Raw genomic sequence first — 23,219 nt, 5'->3', positions numbered from 1 at the left:
GATATCCAGGCCATTTTATCTCTGGAGGGAGCACGTTGTACAGAGTCCTAACCTTCCTTTGGCTCTTACATTCTCTCTGCCACCTTTTCTGCAATAGACCCTGAGCCATGGAAGGTGTGATAGAGATATTGCAGTAATGAGCACTCCTGTCACTTCTTTCTAGCACCAAGATGCATTCTGAGTCATCCCAAGGTCACTGCCATCTGAAAAGAGAAGATTCTCTACCCAAAGTGAGAGTGGCATTAATATAAGGGTATGAACATTAAAAGAAGTGCTTATTGGGCAGTTTGAGAGACATAGTATATACATTTAGCCAGACAGCAGCAGACATTGTACCACTAGGGCTCATGACTACCCTGTTTTAAGTTTTCAGTATCAGGGATATATTCCCTCCCATGGAGTGGGCCTCCAGCCTAATTAGAGGGCAGTTGGTTTCCACCATGATAGATGTGCCACTATTGCACCCATTGGCTCATTTGGCCTGGCTGGCCAAATATAAGGCTTGCTTGTTGAGTATCTTCACTGGTGATTTCTCTCTCCTCCGTTGAACTGCATGCAGAATGGCTTCTTATAGCTTTCTGTCAGCTGGTCTACAGGGAGGAGGTTATCAGGTCAGTTCCAGCAGGATATCTCAGTGGCCTTGGGCCCAAGTATGTGGAGTCTTCAGCAATAGGGTCTTACCATCTGTTCCTGGTGGGAAACCAAGGGCATTGGCAATGGCCTATAATGTTCAGGAGCCATCAGGCTCCTCCCTGGCCAACAACTCACTGCAAGTTATCCCATACACTGAAAATTTTCTAAGAACAATCTATGGCTCCTCAGTGTTTCATTATCCAAAAAGTAGGATTCCATATGATTTATTTATATCCTTTTAGATTTTGCTTAGTCCTCCCTCCACCTTTCCATTACTCAGTCTATTCCCCTGACTTCACTTTGGGCCTTTTCACCCCCATTAATCTACTTCTCTACTTATATATATATACAATACTGGCCTACTAAGTACTGCCCTCCCTTACTTTCTCTTCCTTTTATATCTTTTCTACTTTACTGGCCTTTGCTACTGAGTTTTCTTCCTACTCACACAGAAGTCCAATCATTTGTAGCTAGGATCCACATATGAGAGAGAACATACGACCCTTTGCTTTCTGGGCCTGGGTTACCTCACTTAGTAAAATCCTTTCCAGATCCTTCCATTTTCCTGCAAATTTCATAACTTCATTTTTCTTTACCGCTGAGTAGAACTCCATTGTATAAATGTGCCATATCTTCATTATCCACTCATCAGTTGAGGGACATCTAGGCTGGTTCCGTCTCCCAGCTATTGTGAATTGAGCGGCAATAAACATGGTTGAGCAAGTATCGCTAAGGTAATGAGATGAGTCCTTAGGATATATGCCTAGGAGTGCTATAGCTGGGTCATATGGTAGATCTATTTTTAGCTGTCTTAGGGCCTTCCACGCTGATTTCCACAATGGCTGGCCCAGATTGCATTCCCACCAACATGTACAAGGGGGGGTCTTCTTTTTCCTCATCCTCAGCAGCATTTATGGTCATTTGTTTTCATGATGGTAGCCAATCTGACAGGAGTGAGATGGCATCTCAATGTAGTTTTAATCTGCATTTCCCTGATGACTAGGGATGTAGAACATTTTTTTAGATGCTTATATGCCATGTGTATTTCTTCTTTTGAGACCTCTCTATTTAGTTCCATAGCCTATTTTTTAATTGGCATGTTTGATTTCTTATTATTAAATTTTTTGAGTTCTTTGTATATCCTAGATATTAATCCTCAATCAGTTGTATAGTTGGCAAAGATTTTTTTTTTCCATTCTGTATATTGCCTCTTTGCTTTAGTCACAGTGTTCTATGCCATACAAAATCTTTGTAATTTCATGAGGTCCTAGTGGTTAATCTGTGGTTTCATTGCCTCAGCAATTGGCGTTATATTCAGACTGTCTTTGCCAAGATCAATATGTTAAAGGGATTCCCCTAATTCTTCCTCTAGCATTTTCAAAGTTTCAAGTCAGATATTAAGGTCTTTAATCCATTTGGACTTAATTTTTGTACAAGCAGAGAGAGAAGAATCTATTTTTATCCTTCTAAAATACATATCCACTTTTCCAAGCACCATTTGGTAAAGAGTTTGTCTTTTCTCCAATGAGTATTTTTGGCATTTTATCAAATATCAGGTGGCTATAGCAGCCTGGACTTACATCTGGGTCCTCTGTTCTGTTCCATTGATCTACATGTCTGCTTTTGTGCCAGTACCATGCTGTTTTTGTTACTATGGCTCTGTAGTATAGGTTAAAATCAGGTATGGTGATACCACCAGCCTTATGTTTGTTGCTTAGTATTGTTTTAGATATTCCAGATTTTTTGTGATTCCAAATGAATTTTTGGATTGTTTTTTCTATTTCTGTGTAGAATGCAATTGGAATTATGACTGGGATTGCATTAAATGTGCAGATTGCTTTTGGTAAGATTGCCATTTTCATAATATTGATTCTTCCAATCCAGGAACAAGGGATGTTTTTCTATTTCCTAGTGTCTTCTGCAATTTTTCACTTGAGTGTTTTAAAGTTTTCATTGAAGAGATCCTTCACTTCCTTAGTTAGGTTTGTTCCAATGTACTTTATTTATTTATTTTTCCGATACAATTGTGAATAGGAGTGATTCTCTGATTTCATCCTCTATGTGTTTGTTGTTAGCATATACTACTGATTTCTGTGTGTTTATTTTGTATCCTGCTAGATGGCTATAGGTGTTTATCAGCTCTAACAATTTGATGGTAGAGTCTTTAGGGTCCTTTATGTATAGAATCTTGTTATCTGCAAATAATGATAACTTGATCTCTTCCTTTCCAATTTGTATCCCTTTCATGCACGTCTCTTGCATTATTGCTATGGCTAAGACTTCCAGTACTGTATTAGATAAAAGTAGGGACAGTGGACACCCTTGTCTTGTTCCTGATTTTGGTGGAAAAGCTTCTAATTTTTCCCCATTTAGTAATATGTTGGCTGTAGGCTTGTCATAAATAGCCTCTATTATATTGATATGTTCCTTCTATTCCCAGTCTCTGTAGGACTTTTATCATGAAGGGAGGTTGGATTTTGTCAAATACTTTCTCTGCATCTAATGAGATGATCATGTGATTTTTGTCCCTCAGTCTATTTATATAATGTATCACATTTATCAATTTGCATATCTTGAACCATCCCTGCATCTCTGGAATAAAGTCTACTTGGGCAGGGTGAATGATCTTTCTGATCTATTCTTGTATTCTTTTTGCCAATATTTTGTTGGGAATTTTTGCATACATGTTCATGACAGAGATTGGTCTGTAACTTTCATTTTTTTTGTTTTATCTTTGCCTTGGTTTTGGTATCAGGGTGATGCTGGCTTCATAGAAAGAGTTTGGTAGGATTCCTTCTTTTTCTATTGTATGGAAAGCTTAAGAAGCAATGGTGGTTAATTCTTCTCTGAAGGTCTGGTAACATTCACCAGTGAATCCATCTGGGCCTGGACTATTTTTAGTTGGGAGATTTTTGATAACTGCTTGGATCTCCATACTTGTTATAGGTGTATTTAAGTGATTAATCTCATCTTTATTTAATTTAGGTAGGTCATATACATGAAGGAAGTCTTCCATTTATTTCAGATTTTCATACTTAGTGGAGTATATGGTTTTATAATATGTATGTCCCTATGATTTTTTGAATTTCTCTGGTATCTGTTGTATGGTGCCCTTTTCATCTCTAATTTTTATTAATTTGTGTCTCTTCCCTCTTTATTTTGGTCAGATTTTCTAAGGGTTTATCAATCTTGTTTATCCTTTCAAAGAACCAGTCTTTTTTTCATTGATTCCTTGGATTGTTTTTTGCTTCCTTTTTCATTAATGTCTGCCCTAATTTTTATTATTTCTTCCCATCTACTGATTTTTGGTTTGCCTTGTTGTTCTTTTTCCAAGGCTTTAACCTGAAGCATTAGGTCATTTACTTGAGACTTACTAATTAATTTTTGTTTTTTTGTTTTTTTTTTTTTGGCTTTTCAAGGTAGGGTCTCACTATAGCCCAGGCTGACCTGGAATGCACTATGGAGTCTCAGGGTGGACTCGAACTCATGGCAATCCTCCTACCTCTGCCTCCGGATTGCTGGGATTAAAGGCATGCGCCACCATGCCCAGCCAAGACCTTACTAATTTCTTTGTTTTTGTTGTTTGTTTCTTGGTAAAAATCTTTATATTTCATACAGAGCATCAAAAATAATATATGCAAATTAGAAAAAAGCCAACCTACATTTATTACAAGATGTAGTACATCAACAAAAAAAAAAAAGGAAAATAAAACAGTAGACATTTCCTTCTAATTCCTAAATCCATCTGGCTGTGGACAAGTTCAGTCACCTATCTTAGTGCCATATGAACTACTTGCCTAGGTCTACACATATAATAAGTTCCCAGTAAGTGTGAGTCACCATCACTGTATTTATTTCATATTTGTCAAATAAGCTACTAAGATTGTGTGACAAGGTGAGACCTGTAACATTCTTGCCTGAACAATCCGTTTTGAGGATTTCATGTGTAGCTCATGTTATATGGATTGCAGTGAGCCCTGAGAGAATGCAATGGAGGGGTGAAGACACTGATCATTCGCAGGGCACTCATCAGACATTCTGAGAAGGCAGTCTCTGTTAAAACATAGTGGTGACCTCCCAAATAAACCTATGGTACACTCAGGATGAAAAGAGGTGTGTCATGGAGATGAATGGTCTTAAATGACAAGGAGGATTTTCATTATTGGGGGATGGGAGAAAAGACCTTACTAATTTCTTAATACAGGAATTTAAAGCTATAAATTTCCCTCTGAGGACTGCCTTCATTTAGTCCCAAAGATTTTGGTATGTTGTGTTCTCATTATCATTTGACTATGAATTTTTTTATTTCCTTCCTGATTTCTTCATTGACCCATTCATCATTTAGTAGTGCATTGTTTAGTTTCCATGATTTTGTGTATGATCTACAGCTTTTCTTGCTATTGATTTGCAGTTTGATTCCATTGTGGTCAGATAGGATGCAAGGAATAATTTAAATTCTCCTGTATTTGTTAAGATTTGCTTTGTGTCCTAATATATGGTCTATTTTAGAGAATGTTCCATGTGCTGCTGAAAAGAATGTATATTCTGTAGCATTTGCATGAAATGTCCTATAAATATCTGCTAGGTCCATTTGTTCTATGCCTTCATTTAATCCAGATGCCTCTCTATTTTTTGCCAGGATGACCTGTCAATTGATGAGAGTGGGGTGTTGAAGTCACCCACTACAACTGTGTTTGGTGTTATCTGTGACCTTAGTTATAATAGTGTTTGTTTGATGAAGTTGGGAGCCCCCATGTTAGGTAATGTCCTCGTGGAGTGTGCCTTTAATTTAATTTATAAAGTGACCTTCCTTATCTTTACTGACTGATGTTAGACTGAAGTCTTCCTGTCAGATATTAGGATAGCTACCCGTGCTTGTTTTCTAGGCCCATTTGCTTGAAACACCGTTTTCCAACCTTTCACCCTAAGATAGTATCCATCCTTTGTAGAAAGATGAGTTTCTTAGAGATAACAAATTGAAGGATCTTGCTTTTTTTTTAATTTTTTAAATTTTTTTTTAAATTTTTAAAATTTTTATTAGCATTTTCCATGATTATAAAAAATATCCCATGGTAATTCCCTCCCTCCCAACCCCCCCCCCCACTTTCCCCTTTGAAATTCCATTCTCCATCATATTACCTCCCCATCACAATCATTGTACTTACATATATACAATATCAACCTATTAAGTACCCTCCTCCCTTCCTTTCTCTTCCCTTTATGACTCCTTTTTAAATTACTGGCCTCTGCTACTAAGTATTTTCATTCTCACGCACAAGCCCAGTCATCTGTAGCTAGTATCCACATATGAGAGAGAACATGTGGCACTTGGCTTTCTGGGCCTGGGTTACCTGACTTAGTATAATCCTTTCCAGGTCCATCCATTTTTCTGCAAATTTCAGAACTTCATTTTTCTTTACCGCTGAGTAGAACTCCATTGTATAAATGTGCCACATCTTCATTATCCACTCATCAGTTGAGGGACATTTAGGCTGGTTCCATTTCCCAGATATTATAAATTGAGCAGCAATAAACATGGTTGAGCACATATTTCTAAGGAAATGAGATGAGTCCTTTGGATATATGCCTAGGAGTGCTATAGCTGGGTCATATGGTAGATCAATCTTTAGCTGTTTTAGGACCCTCCACACTGATTTCCACAATGGCTGGATCAGATTGCATTCCCACCAGCAGTGTAGAAGGGTTCCTGTTTTTCCACATCCCTGCCAACATTTATGATAATTTGTTTTCATGATGGTGGCCAATCTGACAGGAGTGAGATGGAATCTCAATGTAGTTTTAATCTGCATTTCCCTGATGGCTAGTGACGTGGAACATTTTTTTAGGTGCTTATATGCCATTCATATTTCTTCCTTTGAGAATGCTCTATTTAGCTCCATAGCCCATTTTTTGATTGGCTTGTTTGATTCCTTATTATTTAACTTTTTGAGTTCTTTGTATATCCTAGATATTAAGCCTCTATCAGATATATAGCTGGCAAAGATTTTTTCCCATTCTGTAGGTTGCCTCTTTGCTTTTTTTCACTATGTCCTTTGCAGAGCAAAATCTTTGTAATTTCGTGAGGTCCCAGTGATTAATCTGTGGTTTTATTGCCTGAGCAATTGGGGTTGTATTCAGAAAGTCTTTGCCAAGACCAACTTGTTGAAGGGTTTCCCCTACTTTTTCCTCCAGCAGTTTCAGAGTTTCAGGTCTGATGTAAAGGTCTTTAATCCATTTGGACTTAATTCTTGTGCATGGAGAGAGAGAAGAATCTATTTTCATCCTTCTACAGATATATATCCAGTTTTCCCAACACCATTTGCTGAAGAGGCTGTCTTTGCTCCAATGAGTATTTTTGGCATTTTTATCGAATATCAAGTGGCTGTAGCTACTTGGGCTTACATCTGGGTCCTCTGTTCTGTTCCACTGATCTACATGTCTGTTTTTGTGCCAGTACCACGCTGTTTTTGTTACTATGGCTCTGTAGTATAGGTTAAAATCAGGTATGGTGATACTACCAGCCTTATTTTTGTTGCTCAGTATTATTTTAGAAGGGATCCTGCTTTTTAACCCAGTCTGCAAACCTATGTCTTTTGGTTGGGCCATTGAGGTCATTGATATTAAGAGATATTATTGAAAGGTGTGTATTTATTTTTGCCATTTTTTATAGTTCTTCAGGTTTTACCTTTGTTCTCTTGTGTTAACTAGTATTTGAGTATTGTTTGTTTTTTCCAGGTTCCTTATATGTGTGCTTTTCTTTCTCTTCAGCATGGAGGATTCTTTCAAGTATTTTCTGTAGAGCTGGTTTTATCTTCAAATATTCCTTTAGGCTGATTTTATTGTGGAATTTCTTTATTTCTTCATCTCTTTGAATGGATAGGTTTTCTGGATAAAGTAACCTTGGTTGACAGTTGTTATCTTACAGAACTTGGAATATATCATTACAAGCCCTTCTGACCTTTAACGTTTGTGTTGAGTAATCTGTTGTGATCCTGATGGGCTTTCCTTTGTAGGTAACTTGATATTTCTCTCTAACTGCTTTCAGTGTTTTTTCTTTGGTTTGTATGTTTGGTAGTTTTAATTATAATATGGCAAGGAGAGGTTCTTTCCAGGTTTTGTCTGGTTGGTGTTCTAAAGGATTCCTATATCTGCATTGGCACCTCTTTCCCAATTTGGGGGATGTTTTCTTCTATGATTTTGTTGAAGATGCCTACTCTGCCTTTGGAGTGAAATTCTTCTCCTTCTACTCTGCCCTGAATTCTTATTTTTGGTCTTTTTATAGTATCCCAAATATCTTGAAATTCCCACTCATAGTTTCTATTAGTTTGTCTTTCTCCTTGTTGGACTGTATTAGATCTGCCACCTGGTCTTCTAGTTTAGATATCCTGTCCTCTCCTTCATCCATTCTACCGGTGAGATTTTCTATAGAGTTTTTTATTTCATTGACTGTGTTCTTCATTGCTAGTAATGCTGACTGGTTTTTCTTTATTATTTCTGTTTCCTTATTTATGTCTTATATTGACCTCTTTATTTCATTAAATTGGTGTCCTGTGTCTTCTTTGATTCCTTTTATTTTCTCTTTCATTCCTTTGATTTCCTCTTTGACTTCTTTGAACATATTTATAATCATTCTTTTGAAATCTTTCTCAGGCATTTCCTCTAACTCGTTCTCACTAGAGGTCATTTCTGATGCATTAATACTTTTTGGTGGATTTATATTGTCTTGATTTTTGGTGTTTTGTGTTATAATTACATATTTTTGCATCTTGGATTAATTTAATGCTTGGATTTTTTAGTTAGCTGCAGTATTATTAGATGTATCTATATATCTTCAGGGTAGGAGCTTAAGGTGCTAGGTGTGGCTCTCAAGACTCTCAGAGTATCTACAAAAGTGACCCTGTGTTGGGTTTGCCTGCTATGAGAGTATCAAGTAGGCTGAGTGGAACAAAATACAGGTAGATTCTAAAATTTAACTAAACAATGTACATATTCAATGAAAAACAGCACAGAGTATTTATGCAAGAGTAGGTGTTATGACAACCTGATCCTCTAACAAAGTCACTACCCCTTAGGGTATGTGGTACCCCACACTCTTAATCCTGTCAACTAGGAGGTTAAGATTTCTTGTTTGTTGAGACTTCCAAGTCAGCTTGTAACCAAGTGAGACCCTTCCCTGGTGTAATCCCAGTTACCTTTTGGGATGATTTTGGTCTTAGTTATGCTGTGCTCCTGCTAGGTCCCTCTGTGGTGCACTGTAGATTCAAGCAGGCTAGCTGGGTTGTTGGATTGCTGCTCTGGTCGCCAGTGCTGAGTGCTCATCTGAGCTCCCTTCCCCTGGTCTTGTGCTTGCGTGCTTGCTGGCGCTTGCTCTGGTGGTGGGGGAGGCTGTGGATGGTGACTCTAGTTCTCCTGCTGGCCCACGTGATCTACCTCATGATCTTGTCCACATAATCCTCTACCTCATGATCTGCTCCTCTGTTGTTCACTGTGGTCCTCCCTTCATGTTTCTTTTTTTTTTTTTAAACTTTTTTGATCATTTTTTATTTGAGAGTGACAGAGAGAGAAAGAATGGGCACGCCAGGGCCTCCAGCCACTGCAAAGGAACTCCAGATGCATGCGCCCCCTTGAGCATCAGGCTAATGTGGGTCCTGGAGAATTGAGCCTCAAACTGGGGTCCTTAGGCTTCACAGGCAAGTGCTTAACCGCTAAGCCATTTCTCCAGCCCCCTTCATGTTTCTTGAATTTGTGAAGAGCTCTGGTGTGAGTGGAAAACCCCCTCACTTGGCTTTTTCTGCAACTCAAGCTGAGCCTTGTAGCAGTGTCCCCACAGACCTTGTGCTGCCATGGCTGCTGGAGCTGCTGCTGCCTGCTTACGTGGTCTCTGGATCGCTCCTACTTGGCTGCGGCTGTTGGTAATTTCTTATACACCTCACTTTTTAGTAGATGAGTGTATTTTGCTGGGTTTGTTTTTTTTTTCTTTTTCTCTCCTACGTTGCTTTGGCATCATTCCTATGCCTCCATCTTAACTAGAAATCTTTGGTAGCAGATTCTTGTTTTCACGTAAAGATCCATAGTGGTGTCTAGAATCTAGTAATTCATTTGAATTCACAGTAAGTTTAAATGCAGTGGGGAAATGAGCAAGCCCAGACTTTTTTCTTTTTTTTAATTTAGAGAAAGACAATTGGCATGCCAGGGCCTCAGCCACTGAAATCAAATTCCAGATATTTGTGCCACCTAGTGTGCATGTGCGACCTTCTGCTTGCCTCACCTTTGTACATCTGGCTTATGTGAGATCTGGAGAGTAGAACATGGAGCCTTAGGCTTCATAAGCAAGTGCCTTAACCATTAGCCTATCTCTCCAGCCCACAAGCCCAGATTTTGATCATTACTATAAAAGGTTCTAAAACACATTAAGTAGATAAAAGGAGAAAAAACATCTGCCAAATTCCTTTTCACAAAGGAGCTGAGTCTGTAATATTGTTCCTAAGAAGCTAGCAGTATAAATCATTATTCTACTACCCAAACCAAATGGGTACAGAGATCAAGATTAGCATTCCACACAATTGAGTACTCAGTCAGCACTGTTAGGCAGAAACCATAAAGCATTATTCTTATTGATCTGAGCATCAAGAGTAATGGGTACTCTTTCATAAATGACAGACCTAGATTATAAATGTATATTGGCACAAATAATCAGTAATGGCTGCTATAATGGGCTGTCCTTCCCCATAGCTGACTTTGCATTTCACTTTGATAACACATTTGTTTCGCCTGGTATGTTGCACACTGAGAACCTTTTAATCTTACAAGAATTTGTTGCTTATCTCTTACGCCTTTTTTTCCTTTTCTCCTTTAAAATGATTAATTGATTTAGAAAGATTTTCTTTACAATTATTTTTTAAATTGTTCCTTTTTAAATGATTTTGTAAATATCTATTTTGGAACTATTTTTCTTTAAAATTATTTCAAAGTTCCTTTAAAAATTTCACTGATGTGGGGCGGGGGACTGGAGAGATGGCTTAGCAGTTAAGGTATTTGCCTGCAAATCAAAGGACCCAGGTTCAATTCCCCAATACCCATATAAGCCAGATGCCTAAAGAGGGCACATGCATCTGGAGTTTGTGGCTAGAGGCCCTGGTGTGCCCATTTTCTCTCTGTCTTCTCTCTCTCTGCTTGCAAATAAATAAAATAATCTTTTAAAACACAAAATCTTTAAGCCTGACATGGTGGCGCACACCTTTAATCCCAGTACTTGGGAAGCAGAGATAGGAGGATCACCATGAGTTTGAGGCCACCCTGAGACTACATAGAGAATTCCAGGTCTGCCTGGACTAGAGTGAAACCCTACCTTGGAAAACCAAAACCAAAAAAAAAAAAAAAAAAAAAAAACCTTAAAAAAATTTAGTGATGGGCTGGAAGGATAGCTCATCAGTTAAGGCATTTGCCTACAAAGCCAAAGTACCCAGGTTCCATTCCCCAAGACCCACGTTAGCCAGATGCACAAGCGGGTACACACTTCTGGAGTTCATCTGCAGTGGCTAGAGGCCCTGTCATGCCCATTCTCATTCTCTCTCTCTGTGTGTCAAATAAATAAACAATAATTTTTTTAAAAAACTTCAGTGACTGAAATCCTTTTAAAAGTATTCATTTAATATTATTTTTATGGAGCCATGCATGATGGTGCACACCTTTAATCCCAGCACTTGAGGGGCAGAGGTAGGAGGATTGCCATGAGTTCAAGGCCACCCTGAGACTCCATAGTGAATTTCAGGTCAGCCTGGGCTAGAGTGAGACCTTACCTCAAAAAAACAAAACAAAAAAAAAGATTATTTATATGGGCTGGAGTGATGGCTCAGTAGTTAAAGGTGCTTGTTTGCATAGCCTAACTGCTTGGGTTTAATTCCCTAGTACCCACATAAAGTTAGACATACAAAGTTGCTTATGTGTCTGGAGTTTGCAACAGGAGGAGACCCTGGTACACCCATACTCACTCTTTCTCCCTCTCCTTCTCTCTTCTCAAATAATCATTTAAAAAAATATTTTTAGGCCGGGTGTAGTGGTGCACACCTTTAATCCCAGCACTTGGGAGGCAGAGGTAGGAAGATCGCCATGAGTTCAAGGCCAGCCTGAGACTACATAGTGAATTCCAGGTCAGCGTGAGCTAAAGTGAGAACTTACCTCAAAATACAAAAGCAAACACACACACACACACACACACACACACTGGAGAGAGAGAGAGTATGTGAGTATGTGTGTGTGGAGAGAGAATATGTGAGTATGTCTGGTATGGTGGAGCACACCATTAATCCCAGGTAGTAAGATCACCCTGAGTTCAAGGCCAGCCTGAGACTGCACAGTGAACTCCAGGTCATACTAGGTTAGAGTGTGACCCTACCTCAAAAAGAATTGTGTGGTGTGTGTGTGTGTGTATACACATATATGTATATATACACCCTTGAAATGTTTTTATTTTATGTATGTGTATGATGCATTTTGATTATATTCACCCCCATTACCCTCTCTTAATCCCCTTTCACTCCCACTACACCTCCTCCTTCCCAGTTTATTTTTTTTTTAATTTTCAATTTTTACTTATTTATTTGCAAGCAGAGAGCAAGAGAGATAGAGAAGAGAGAGACAGAGAGAGAATGGGCATGCCAGGGCCTGTAGCCACTGCAAACAAACTCCAGACACATGTGCCCCTTGTGCATCTGGCTTACATGGGTCTTGGGGAATTGAACCTGGGTCCTTTGGCTTCACAGACAAATGCCTTAACCACTAAACCATCTCTCCAGCCCCACTTCCCAGTTTTTTTAAAGACTTTATGTGGGTACTGGGGAATTGAACCTGGGTCCTTTAACTTTGTAGCCACGCACCTTAACCACTGAGCCATCTCCCCAGCCCTGTGGTCCCTTGTTAATAACAGCCATCCAAATAAAATAATTTGCCAGACTAGAGAGATGGCTCAGTGGTTAAGATGCTTGCTTGCTTAGCTTGATAGATATAGTTTCAATATCCCAGTACCCAAGAAGAACTAGATGCACAAAGTGGTACATGCATGTGGAGTTCATTTATAGCAGTGCCTGTTTCTTCCCCATGCCCCACTCTCCTTGCAAGTAAATATTTTTTTTTAATTTTCCCTAATTAATTGTTATTATTATTAGCAGAGGTAAATTACAAGAAACAGAACGCACCACCCTTTGATTTTCAGTTGCTAAAAGTTAACTGAAGAGTCTATGAGTATAAAAATAAAACAAGGCCTGGAGAAAAGGCTTAGCAGTTAGTGTTGCCCTGCAAAGCCCAAGGACCCAGGTTCAATTCCCCAGGACCCATGTAAGCCAGATGCACAGGGTGGCACATGAGTCTGGAGTGGTTTTGCAGTGACTAGAGGCCCTGGCACACCCATTCTCTTTCTCTCTCTCTCTCTTATAAATAAGTGTCTGGAGAGATAGCTTAGCAGTTAAAGCACTTGCCTGTGAAGTTAAGGATCTGGGTTCAATTCCCCAGAACCCACATAAGCTAGGTTCACATGGTAGCGCATACATCTGGAGTTCATTTGCAGTGTCTAGAGGCCCTGGCATGCCCATTCTCTCTTTCTATCTGTTCCCCCCCCAATAAATAAATAATTTTTTTAATTACAGAAACAAAGCAAGTATATAGAGTAAGTTTATTGAAAGCCAAAGAAATTTAAGTAAAATGCCCTCTGCAATGGAGAGGAACCTCCAGAAAGTGGGCTGCCAGTGAGTTTCATTGTCTTGGTGTTTGTAAGGCCTTGGGCTAGAGATATAAATCGATCTTTACAATGACTGAGATTGAGCAATGGAGAAGTATAGTTCTGGCATAATCATCTGTTGTCACTGAGGTGTTCATGTGTCTGCTTTCCAAACCAGAGAACTAATCAAGTCCTTTGTTCATCTTTGTCTTGGTGACTGGGTGAGAGAGGAGTCAGTGCCCACCTGCAGGCTTTTCCAAGGAGAAACAACCCAGAATCAAGGGTGAAGAACAAGGGGGGACAGGGCTGGCTTATTTGTTTTTCTCAGAGCCCTGTTCTCCTCACCTTGACTATCTCATACCCAGCTACAAGTCCTCTAACTCTTCTGTTCTGGAATTTTCAGCTTTTCTGTTTTGACCCTAATGTTCACTTTACCAATTACATTCCCAAGGAAGGGCACTCAACAAAATTGCTGCCAAGGAGTCACTGAACATATGGAGAAATCTTTCTGACCTTCAAGGACCCTTTCCTAGTTACCTATGAAGTTTTTTTCCTCTTCTGGATCACTAAGATACTTCTAATTTTGTGTAGTTGTTTGTTTATATATTTATTTATTTATGATAGAGGAAGAGACAGACAGAATGACCATGCCAGGGCCTCCAGCCACTGCAAATGAACTCCAGACACATGTGCCACCTTGTGCATCTGGCTTACATGTGTGCTGGCAATCAAACCTAGGTCCTTAAGCTTTTCAGGCAAGCACCTTAACCACTAAGCCATCTCTCCAGCCCTAGGATACTTGCAAAGTAATAAGTGGTAATACCATGTTACTAAATAACATTTTACAAGGGGTTGCTAAAACAAATACAGCATTTGATTCACTTGGGCATAGGAACATTTATTACTTTCATTTTCTTTTTTACATGTATGTGTATATAATGTGTGCAAATGTACACACATGTTCATATGGGTGCAAGCATATATATGGAAGCCAAAGGTCAATATTAGGTACCTTTCTCAATTACTCTTCATTTTTGCCGGTGGAAGCTCAACAGTTCAGTTAGACTAGGTAGGTATTAAGCCCAGGGGGTCCTGTTTCTGCCTTCCCAGCTCTGGGATTACAAATGCACACCAGCATTCCTGGCATTCACATGGGTGTGGGAATCTGAACTCAGATCCTCATGCTTCTATGTTAAGTACTTCACCCCCTGAGCCATCTCCTTAGCCCTATAGGAACATATTAATAGGACATCTAATTTTTACACTGTGGAAAATGGCACCTTTAAAAAACAAGCAAACAAAATATGGGAACATGTTATTTATGATATCTAGCCAGGCACTTGACTTAGAGAAAGAAACTGAGATTTTGAGGTAAACTCATTATTTTCAACAATTATAAACTGTTTGCATACAAAAATGCAATTTTTGCTACTGATTTTTATCTCCAGAAAACTTGTGAGATTCTCTTATTTATTATAATTGTTTAAATTTTTAATATCTCCACAAAGGTAGCACTATCGTATGTGCAAAAATGAGAATTTTAACCAAGCATGGTATCAAAAACTTAAAATCCCAGTACTTTTTTTTTTAGGTTTTCCAGGTGGAGTTTCACTCTAGTCCAGGCTGACCTGGAATTCACTATTTAGTCTCAGGGTGCCCTTGAACTCACAGCGATCCTCCTACCTCTGCCGCCCGAGTGCTGGGATTAAAGGCGTGCGCCACTACAACCGGCTTCCCAGCACTTTTTGAAGGCAGGAAGATCAGGAATTTAAGGACAGCCATAGCTACCTAAGGAATGTGAAGCCAGCTCAGGCTACATGAGACTTATCTAAATAAATAAATAAAAATTTAAAACTTTCTTTCTAAACTTTATACACTATATTCTTGTAATTCATCTCTGGTAGCAAATTCTCTACAGTGGCTAGTTCCTTCAGTTAAAAAATAAGTAGATAAACTGCATGTGGTGGCTCAAATTCACAGCAATCCTTCTACCTCTGCCTCCCGAATGCTGGGATGAAAGGTGTGTAATACCATGCACTGCCACATTTTTTTTTTAAGTTTTTATTTATTTGAGAAACAGAGAATGGGCACGATAGGACCTCAAACCACTGTAAACAAGCTCCAGATGCTGGTGCCACCATGTGCATCTGGCTTTATGTGGGTGCTGGGGAATCAAACCTGGGTCCGTCTAACCACTAAGCTATCCCTCCAGCCCCACTTTTTCTTTTATTTTCTTTTATTTTTATATACAGGGTTTTATATAGCCCATACTGCCCTCAAATTCACTATATAAATGAAGATGACTGAACTTGATCCTACTGCCTCCATTCCTCGATTCTGAGATTGCAGATACATACCCCATACACAGTTTTTCATTTTGTTTTGCTTTGGTTCAGTTTTTAGTTTTTTGAGGTAGGGTCTCACTCTAGCCCAGGCTGACCTGAAATTCATGGTGTCGTCTCAGGGTGTCCTCAAACTCATAGCAGTCCTCCTACCTCTGTGTCCCAAGTGCTGGGATTAAAGGCATGCGCCACCATGACCTGCTTTGTTTCCTTTTGTTCTGTTTTTCAAAGTAGGTTCTTACTCTAGCTCAGGCCAACCTGGAACTCACTTTGTAGCCCAGGCTGGCTTCAAACTCAAGGTGATCCTCCTATCTCATCCTCCCAAGTGCTAGGATTAAAGGTATGCACCACCACTCCCAGCCTATACAGTGTTCTGGGGATCATACTTAAAGCTTCATACATGCTAAGCAAGCATTACACCAACTGAGCTACATTCTCAGCCCTGATTTTCTTTTCATGCTGTGTTTTATCTTGAGATAGTATTTTGCTATGTAGCCCAGGCTGGCCTCAAACTCACACTCCTAAACTCAGCCTCTGAGTACTAGAATGACAGGCATGTGCCCCATGGCTGGATTGTCTTTGTTGCTCACTTTAGCCAATGTACCAATTATTCTGGCTTATTCTTCTACACACTATGTTCTCACCTCCCCAGCCCACACCTGCACCTTTAGTGCTTATGTTTCTCTCTCTAATAAATAATTTTTTAAAAAAAGATTACTTACAGGTTCCTAAAATCAACAAGTTTGAGAACTATTGTTACAGGTGAATAGGAAAAATTCAAACATCCAAATGAAAAAGTAGTCCAAAGATAAGCAAATATTTTTTTAATCTCTTTAGATACAGAATAAAAAAAATTTAAAAGTGGGCTGCAGAAATGGCTTAGCAGTTAAAGGCACTTGCTTGCAAAGCCTTATGGCCTAGGTTTAATTCTCCAGTACCTACATAAAGCCAGATGCACAAAGTGGCACATGCATCTGGGGTTCATTTGCAGTGACAGGAAGCCCTGGCACACCCATACTGTCACTCATACTCACATTCTCCCTCTCTCTCTTCACTAAATAAAAGTACTTTAAAAACAGGGACTGGAGACATGGGTTAGCAGTTAAGGAGCTTGCCAGTGAAGCTTAAGGACCCAGGTTCAATTCCCAGTACCTACATAAGCCAGATGCACAAGGTGGCAAAGTCATCTAGAATGCGTTTCCAATGGCTGGAGGCCTCAGTGAGCCCATTCTCTATCTGACCCTTTCTCTTTCTTTCTCAAATAAATAATTAATTAACTATTTTTAAAAAAAATTTTAATGAAAAATAAGGTTTCTTGGGCCGGGCATGTTGGTGCACACCTTTAATCTCAGCACTCAGGAGGTGGAGGTAGGAGGATCGCCATAAGTTTGAGGCCAGCCTGAGACTACATAGTAAATTCCAGGTTAGCCTGAGCTAAAGTGAAACCCTACCTGGAAAGAAAACAAGGCTTCCATAAAGAAATGCAAGTTGAAACTATATTGCTTGCTTATCACATTGATTATAAAATTATTATAAATTATAAGTAGCCTTTTGAAGTGCAGATTGACAGAATATCAGAAACCAGTGTTTCTTTTGAGCATTTCTGGAAAAATGTCCTACAAATATTATTGGGTGTGTTGAGCCAAACACAGTGCCAAACACCTGTAATCCCAACACTCAGAAAGCAAGAAGATCTCAAGTTAAGTAACAGCCTGGGCTACAAAGTGAGGCCCTCCCTTTAAAAAAAAAAATGTTGGGCATGGTGGCACACGTCTTTAATCTCAGCACCTGAGAGGCAGAGGTAGGAGGATTGCTGTTGGTTAAAGGCCAGCCTGACTACAATAGTGAATTCCAAGTCATCCTAAGCTAGAACAACACCCTACCTTTAAAAAAAAAAAAAAAAAGTGTGTCTGAAGATTCAACATGTCTGTCAAGTTCTATGTTGAATGATATTTAAAAATCAGAAATAATCTGAGCCGGGCGTGGTGGCGCACGCCTTTAATCCCAGCACTCGGGAGGCAGAGGTAGGAGGATTGCCATGAGTTCAAGGCCACCCTGAAATGACAGAGTTAATTCCAGGTCAGCCTGGACCAGAGTGAGACCCTACCTCGAAAAAACAAAAAAACAAACAAACAAACAAAAATCAGAAATAATCTAAGATTTAAATGATTAGAAGACATTTCCAATGGAAGAAAAGCACCAATGATGTGTTTCTTTTAAATTAGTTGGGGGCAGTAGAGTCCTTAAATGCTCTGGTGGCCACCTATTGCTTTATTGTGTGTAACTGTGGCTAATCTGACCCTGGTTAGCACCCTTCCCCTAGGTAGGGTGTGTAATGAATGCAAAATAATAACCAGTCCTCATAGAATACACTGAGTAATTTGTAAGATTGCCCTTTCACCAAAAGCATGTGTAGCTTTGTAGCTTTAAAAAATAGTTCTGGAGCACAGTAAGATGGAGAAGGGAAATTGGCCTAGATATTAGCAGAGGATAGCAGATGAACGGGGTTGATTTCGCTTTGGGCATTTTGCCCAGGACACTTTTAATAGAATGTATAGTTAGTTACTCTAGGGATTCTGAGTCTGTGGTTATATTGGGCTTACACATTTATTCTTTAAAAGTAAAATTAGCAAGTTATTAAACTCCATGTATATTGACTTAAAAATGTAGAGCAGTTTCTGTAATACAGCAGCTTTGAGAAAATTTTACCATATAGGGCTGGATTCCTGAGTAATAAGACTAACTTAAACATAGATGGAAAAAAGTATCTGGAAGCTAAGCATGTGGTGGTGCATACCTATAATCCTGTCACTTAGGAGATAGAGCCAAGACAATCAGTTTAGGAGTAGAATGGGGTACAGGAGACTTTGTCTCAAAAAAAAAAAGCATTTTTTTGAGCCAAGTATATGATGTTACACACCTGTAATCCAAGCATTCAGGAGGCTGAGGCAGGAGGATCATATTGAAGTCAAGACTAACCTGGACTATTCATAGAGATGCTATCTCCAAATAATAAGCAAGTGGGGCTGGAGAGATGGCTTAGAGGTTAAGGCACTTGCCTGTGAGGCCTGAGGACTCAGGTTCAATTTCCCAGCACCCATGTAAGCCAGACATACAAGGTGACACATGCGTCTAGAGTTCATTTGCAATGGCTAGAGGCCGTGGTGTGCCCATTCTCTCTCTCTTTCTCTCTCGCAAATAAATAAAATATTTAAAAATAAATCAACAAGTGAAGGAAAGTAGGAGGGCAGAGAGGGAAGGTAAGAAGGAAGGAAATAAATATAGTTTGATCTTCTTTCTTCTAAAACTCAGCTTCTTAAACTACATGGGGCTACCCCATAGGAGGTGGCACAACTGAATGTGAGGTTGCAAAAAACATTTGGCACTAGTAAAAGGTTTTGAGCATGCAGTGACAAAAAATTAATTCAAGGGGCTGGAGAGATAGCTTTGCAGTTAAGGCGTTTGCCTGCAGAGCCAAAGGACCTCGGTTCAATTCCCCATGACCCATGTAAGCCATATAAAGGGGTACATTCATCTGGAGTTCACTTGCAGTGGCTAGAGGCCTTGGCATATCCATTCTCTGTCTGTCTCTCTCCTTGCAAATAAATAAATAATCACCTAAAAATTAATTAAAAATCAAATATATAATAAATCTGAGGTGTTTCAGATATAGCTTGTGTTACATTGAGAGTTCATTCTAGCCTTGGTTCTGATTATGCAGCACGGACAATTGATACTGCATCTGCCTTCCATCATACCAGGCTACACCAGCCATTTTTGTCTCAAACATAAGGGCTCAGATTTAAGACTATTGTTCATTATAAATGCAGTGTTCTCACTGTACATGCAAAGTTTTCTGCTCTTATAGAAACATGGGGTTTCATTATGGAAAACAAAAATGTTTAATATTTTACTACCATCATTTCTCCACATGTAAATTTTATATTAGTACATCATTTGATTACATTATCTTAGACTGTTTGATTGTACAAATAGATGTTTAAGTTACTGGCTTGAGTCTCATAAACACATTTTAGGTTGGGCATGGTGGCACATGCTTTTAATCCCAGCACTTGGGAGGCAGAGGTAGGAGGATCGCTGTGGGTTCAAGGCCACCCTGAGACTACATAGTGAATTCCAGGTTAGCCTGAACTGGAGTGAGACCTCACCTCAAAAAAACAAAAATAGATAAATAATAAATTTTAGGCTGGGCATGGTAGCACACGCCTTTAATCCCAGCACTTGGGAGGCAGAAATAGGAGGATCACTGAGAGCTTGAGGTCACCATAAGACTAATCCCAGGTCAGCCTGGGCTAGAGAGAGACCCTACCTTGAAAACAATAAATAAGTTTTAGGTGTTGGGGAGATGGCTTAGCAGAGAAGAAAGTTTGCTGCAAGCCTGAGGGCCTGAGAGGACAGGATGAATAGCTGGGCATGACCTCACACATTGGTAACCTCAGTCCTGTGGGAGCAGCTTCTATCTTAAGGAAATAGGCAGATGCATGATAGAGGAAGGACACCCAAGGTTCTCCTCTGGCCTCTGCACACTTTTGCATACACATGTGCATGTGCAGTATACAGCATACCACACCACACATAATTCACACACATAATTTTTTTTAAGAAATTGGGGGCTGTAGATATGCCTCATCTGTTAAGGCACTTGCTTAATCCTAGTACTTATGAGTTTGAGGCCATCCTGAGACTAAATAGTGAATTCCGGGTCAGCCTGAGCCATAGTGAGACCATACCTCAGAAAAACAAAAGAAAAAGAAAAGAGAAACCAAAATAAAATTTTAAAAACAAGGGCTGGAGAGATGGCTTAGCGGTTAAGCACTTGCCTGTGAAGCCTAAGGACCCCGGTTCGAGGCTCGGTTCCCCAGGTCCCACGTTAGCCAGATGCACAAGGGGGCGCACGCGTCTGGAGTTCGTTTGCAGAGGCTGGAAGCCCTGGCGCACCCATTCTCTCTCTCTCCCTCTATCTGTCTTTCTCTCTGTGTCTGTCGCTCTCAAATTTAAAAAAAAAAATTTTTTTTAAACAAAATAAAACATGGCCGGGAGGGGAGGCATACACTTTTAATTCTAGCACTAGAATTAAAGAATTAAAGGTAAGAGGTAAGAGGATCACCATGAGTTCTGGGGCAGCCTGGGACTAGAGTGAGTTTTAATTCTAGCACTAGAATTAAAGGTAAGAGGGCTGGGGAGATGGCTTCATGGTTAAGCGCTTGCCTGTGAAGTCTAAGGACCCTGGTTCGAGGCTCGATTCCCCAGGACCCACGTTAGCCAGACGCATAAAGGGGCGCATGCATCTGGAGCTCGTTTGCAATGGCTGGAGGCCCTGGCACACCCATTCTCGCTCTCTCTATCTCTATCTGCCTCTTTCTCTCTGTCACTCTCAAATAAATATATAAAATAAACAAAAAAATTTTAAAAAAGAATTAAAGGTAAGAGGTAAAAGTATCACCATGAGTTCTAGTTCAGCCTGGGCTAGAGGAGACCCTACCTCCAAAAAAAAAAAAAAAATGAAGCACTGGATTAAATAGGTAAGGTTCAATTAATTGTCCCATGTTGTATAATATGGTGTCTTTTTTTGTTGTTTTGTAGTAATGTATTTCAATAAAGTAGGCTAGTTCTTACTATAGAAAATTTCATTATAATGTATTTAAAAGGACAGCTGGGGCAGAAAAAACTTATACAGAAAAAAAATGAGTTACTATACTAATGATAAAGAACAGAAAGTAAATTTTTTTTGGTTTTTCAAGGTAGGGTCTCACTATAGCCCATGCTGACCTGGAATTCACTATGTAGTCTCAGGGTGGCCTCAAACTCACATTTCTCACATTCATATCTAGCATTTGCTTCTCCCATAGAGAAATACTTTTATTAAACTAGTGCCTGCACACATGCTTTTCCTGCTATCTGGGGTGCTCTTTTCTGTCACTGTCTCCCTCCTCTAATATTTCCCACTCCATCATTTTGGCTTAAATAGGACTTATTACAAGAAGCTTGGTATAAAACCCACCTCCTGCAATGTGGGGTGGTGCATGCCTTTAATCCCAGCACTCGAGAAGCAGAGGCAGGAGGATCACCATGAGTTCAAGGCCAGCCTGGGACTACATATGAATTCCAGGTCAGCCTTGGGTAGAGTGAGACTCTACCTCTAAAAACAAAAACAAACAAACAAAAAAATACCTCCTCTAATCCCATTGGTTACCTTCCTATCTTTATCTCAACCTGGGTTCAAATACTACCTTTTGTTCTTAGGACCTCTTCAGTTCATAATATTCAGCATTGTAAACTCAATTCATTGTTTATTTCCCCAACTATTCCTGAAGCTTGATGAATAGAGGACTTGTACCACAGTGCCTGGTATATAATCATATTTGTCACAGTGATTTCTTCTTTAAATATTTTATTTTTATTTATTTATTTATTGGTTTGCCAGAGAAAGAGGAAGAGAGAGAGAGAATGAGTACGCCAGGGCCTCCAACCACTGCAAACAAACTCCAGATACATGCACCCCCTTATGCATCTGGCTAATGTGGGCCCTGGGGAATTGAACCTGGGTCCTTTGGCTTTGTAAGCAACCACCTTAACCACTAAGCCATCCCTCCAGCCCCACAGTGATTTCTTTAAATTATGTTTATTTTGTTTGGCTCTCCAGGCTGTAGTTGGTATTCCTCAATAATAAGATCTTTCCATTAGAGTAGTCATAGTTTGATTATCACGAGTAGGTTTGTGGAGGAATTAATTGACTGTGAGCTTCTGCTGACACAGAACATTCATAACTAGTTAAATTTTAGGAAGAGTAATTCCCAGTGTGTCAGGTACTTCTTAGGGGAACAGCCAGTCCATTTCTGAAGAGATAAATAGTCTCTCTTGATGAACCTGATCGTCTGTATTAGACCCAGTGAGTCCAGTGCGCTACTGAGTAAAGAGTACAATAGTGCATGAGCTCCACCATGTGAACCCAGAGCCTGAGTTGTAGTCATTAGCTCCTCTCTCCTCCTTTTTCAAACCTTGCCACTTTTATGGTTTGTAAAATTTAAAGTTTTTATGTAAGGATTCACAATATTGTAAGTGAGCAAATCCAAAAATTAAAATGTACATATAATATTTAATTGAGCAGTTAGTCTCTCCAAATTTTCTAAGAAAACTAGGTTATTATATACTTGTTACACATATGTTGGTAAGTTAAGCATCACTTCCTAATACGTTGTTTTTGTGTATGGTACTTTGATATTTATCTCATTATATTTCATATTGTGATTTTTTTTTACAGTTTAAGCGATATGTCAGTAAACTTCGAAGCAAGAATACAGTTTTCAAAAAGAAGCATCAGATAATATCTGAATTTAAAGCAGAATTTGGTCTCTTGCAGAGAACAGAAGAACTTCTTAAGCAACGTCAGGAAACTATTCAACATCAACTGGTAATATGGTTTTATCTTGGGTCACAAAAACTACAAATGCCATGAGGTTTATGGGTTGCATGCAGCTTTATAGTAAAGAAATAATTTTTACTGGAAAATC

General features: G+C 39.4%; 1 protein-coding gene across 3 annotated transcripts in view; it reads left to right on the top strand.

Annotated features, from left to right (window-relative positions):
* Positions 1 to 23,219, top strand: part of Ift81 (intraflagellar transport 81) — a 144,812-nt gene that overhangs the window by 66,379 nt on the left and 55,214 nt on the right. For all 3 annotated transcript variants that reach the window (XM_045133106.1, XM_045133103.1, XM_045133104.1), the window contains one exon: positions 22,970 to 23,119. In XM_045133106.1, coding sequence (XP_044989041.1) covers positions 22,970 to 23,119 — 150 coding nt within the window. The remainder of the gene's footprint in view (positions 1 to 22,969; positions 23,120 to 23,219) is intronic.

This window comes from Jaculus jaculus, chromosome 13 (assembly GCF_020740685.1).
Source record: "Jaculus jaculus isolate mJacJac1 chromosome 13, mJacJac1.mat.Y.cur, whole genome shotgun sequence".
In the NCBI taxonomy this organism is placed as follows: domain Eukaryota; kingdom Metazoa; phylum Chordata; class Mammalia; order Rodentia; family Dipodidae; genus Jaculus; species Jaculus jaculus.
Note: the sequence above shows the minus strand (reverse complement) of the source record. Positions and strands in the feature narration are given on the sequence as shown.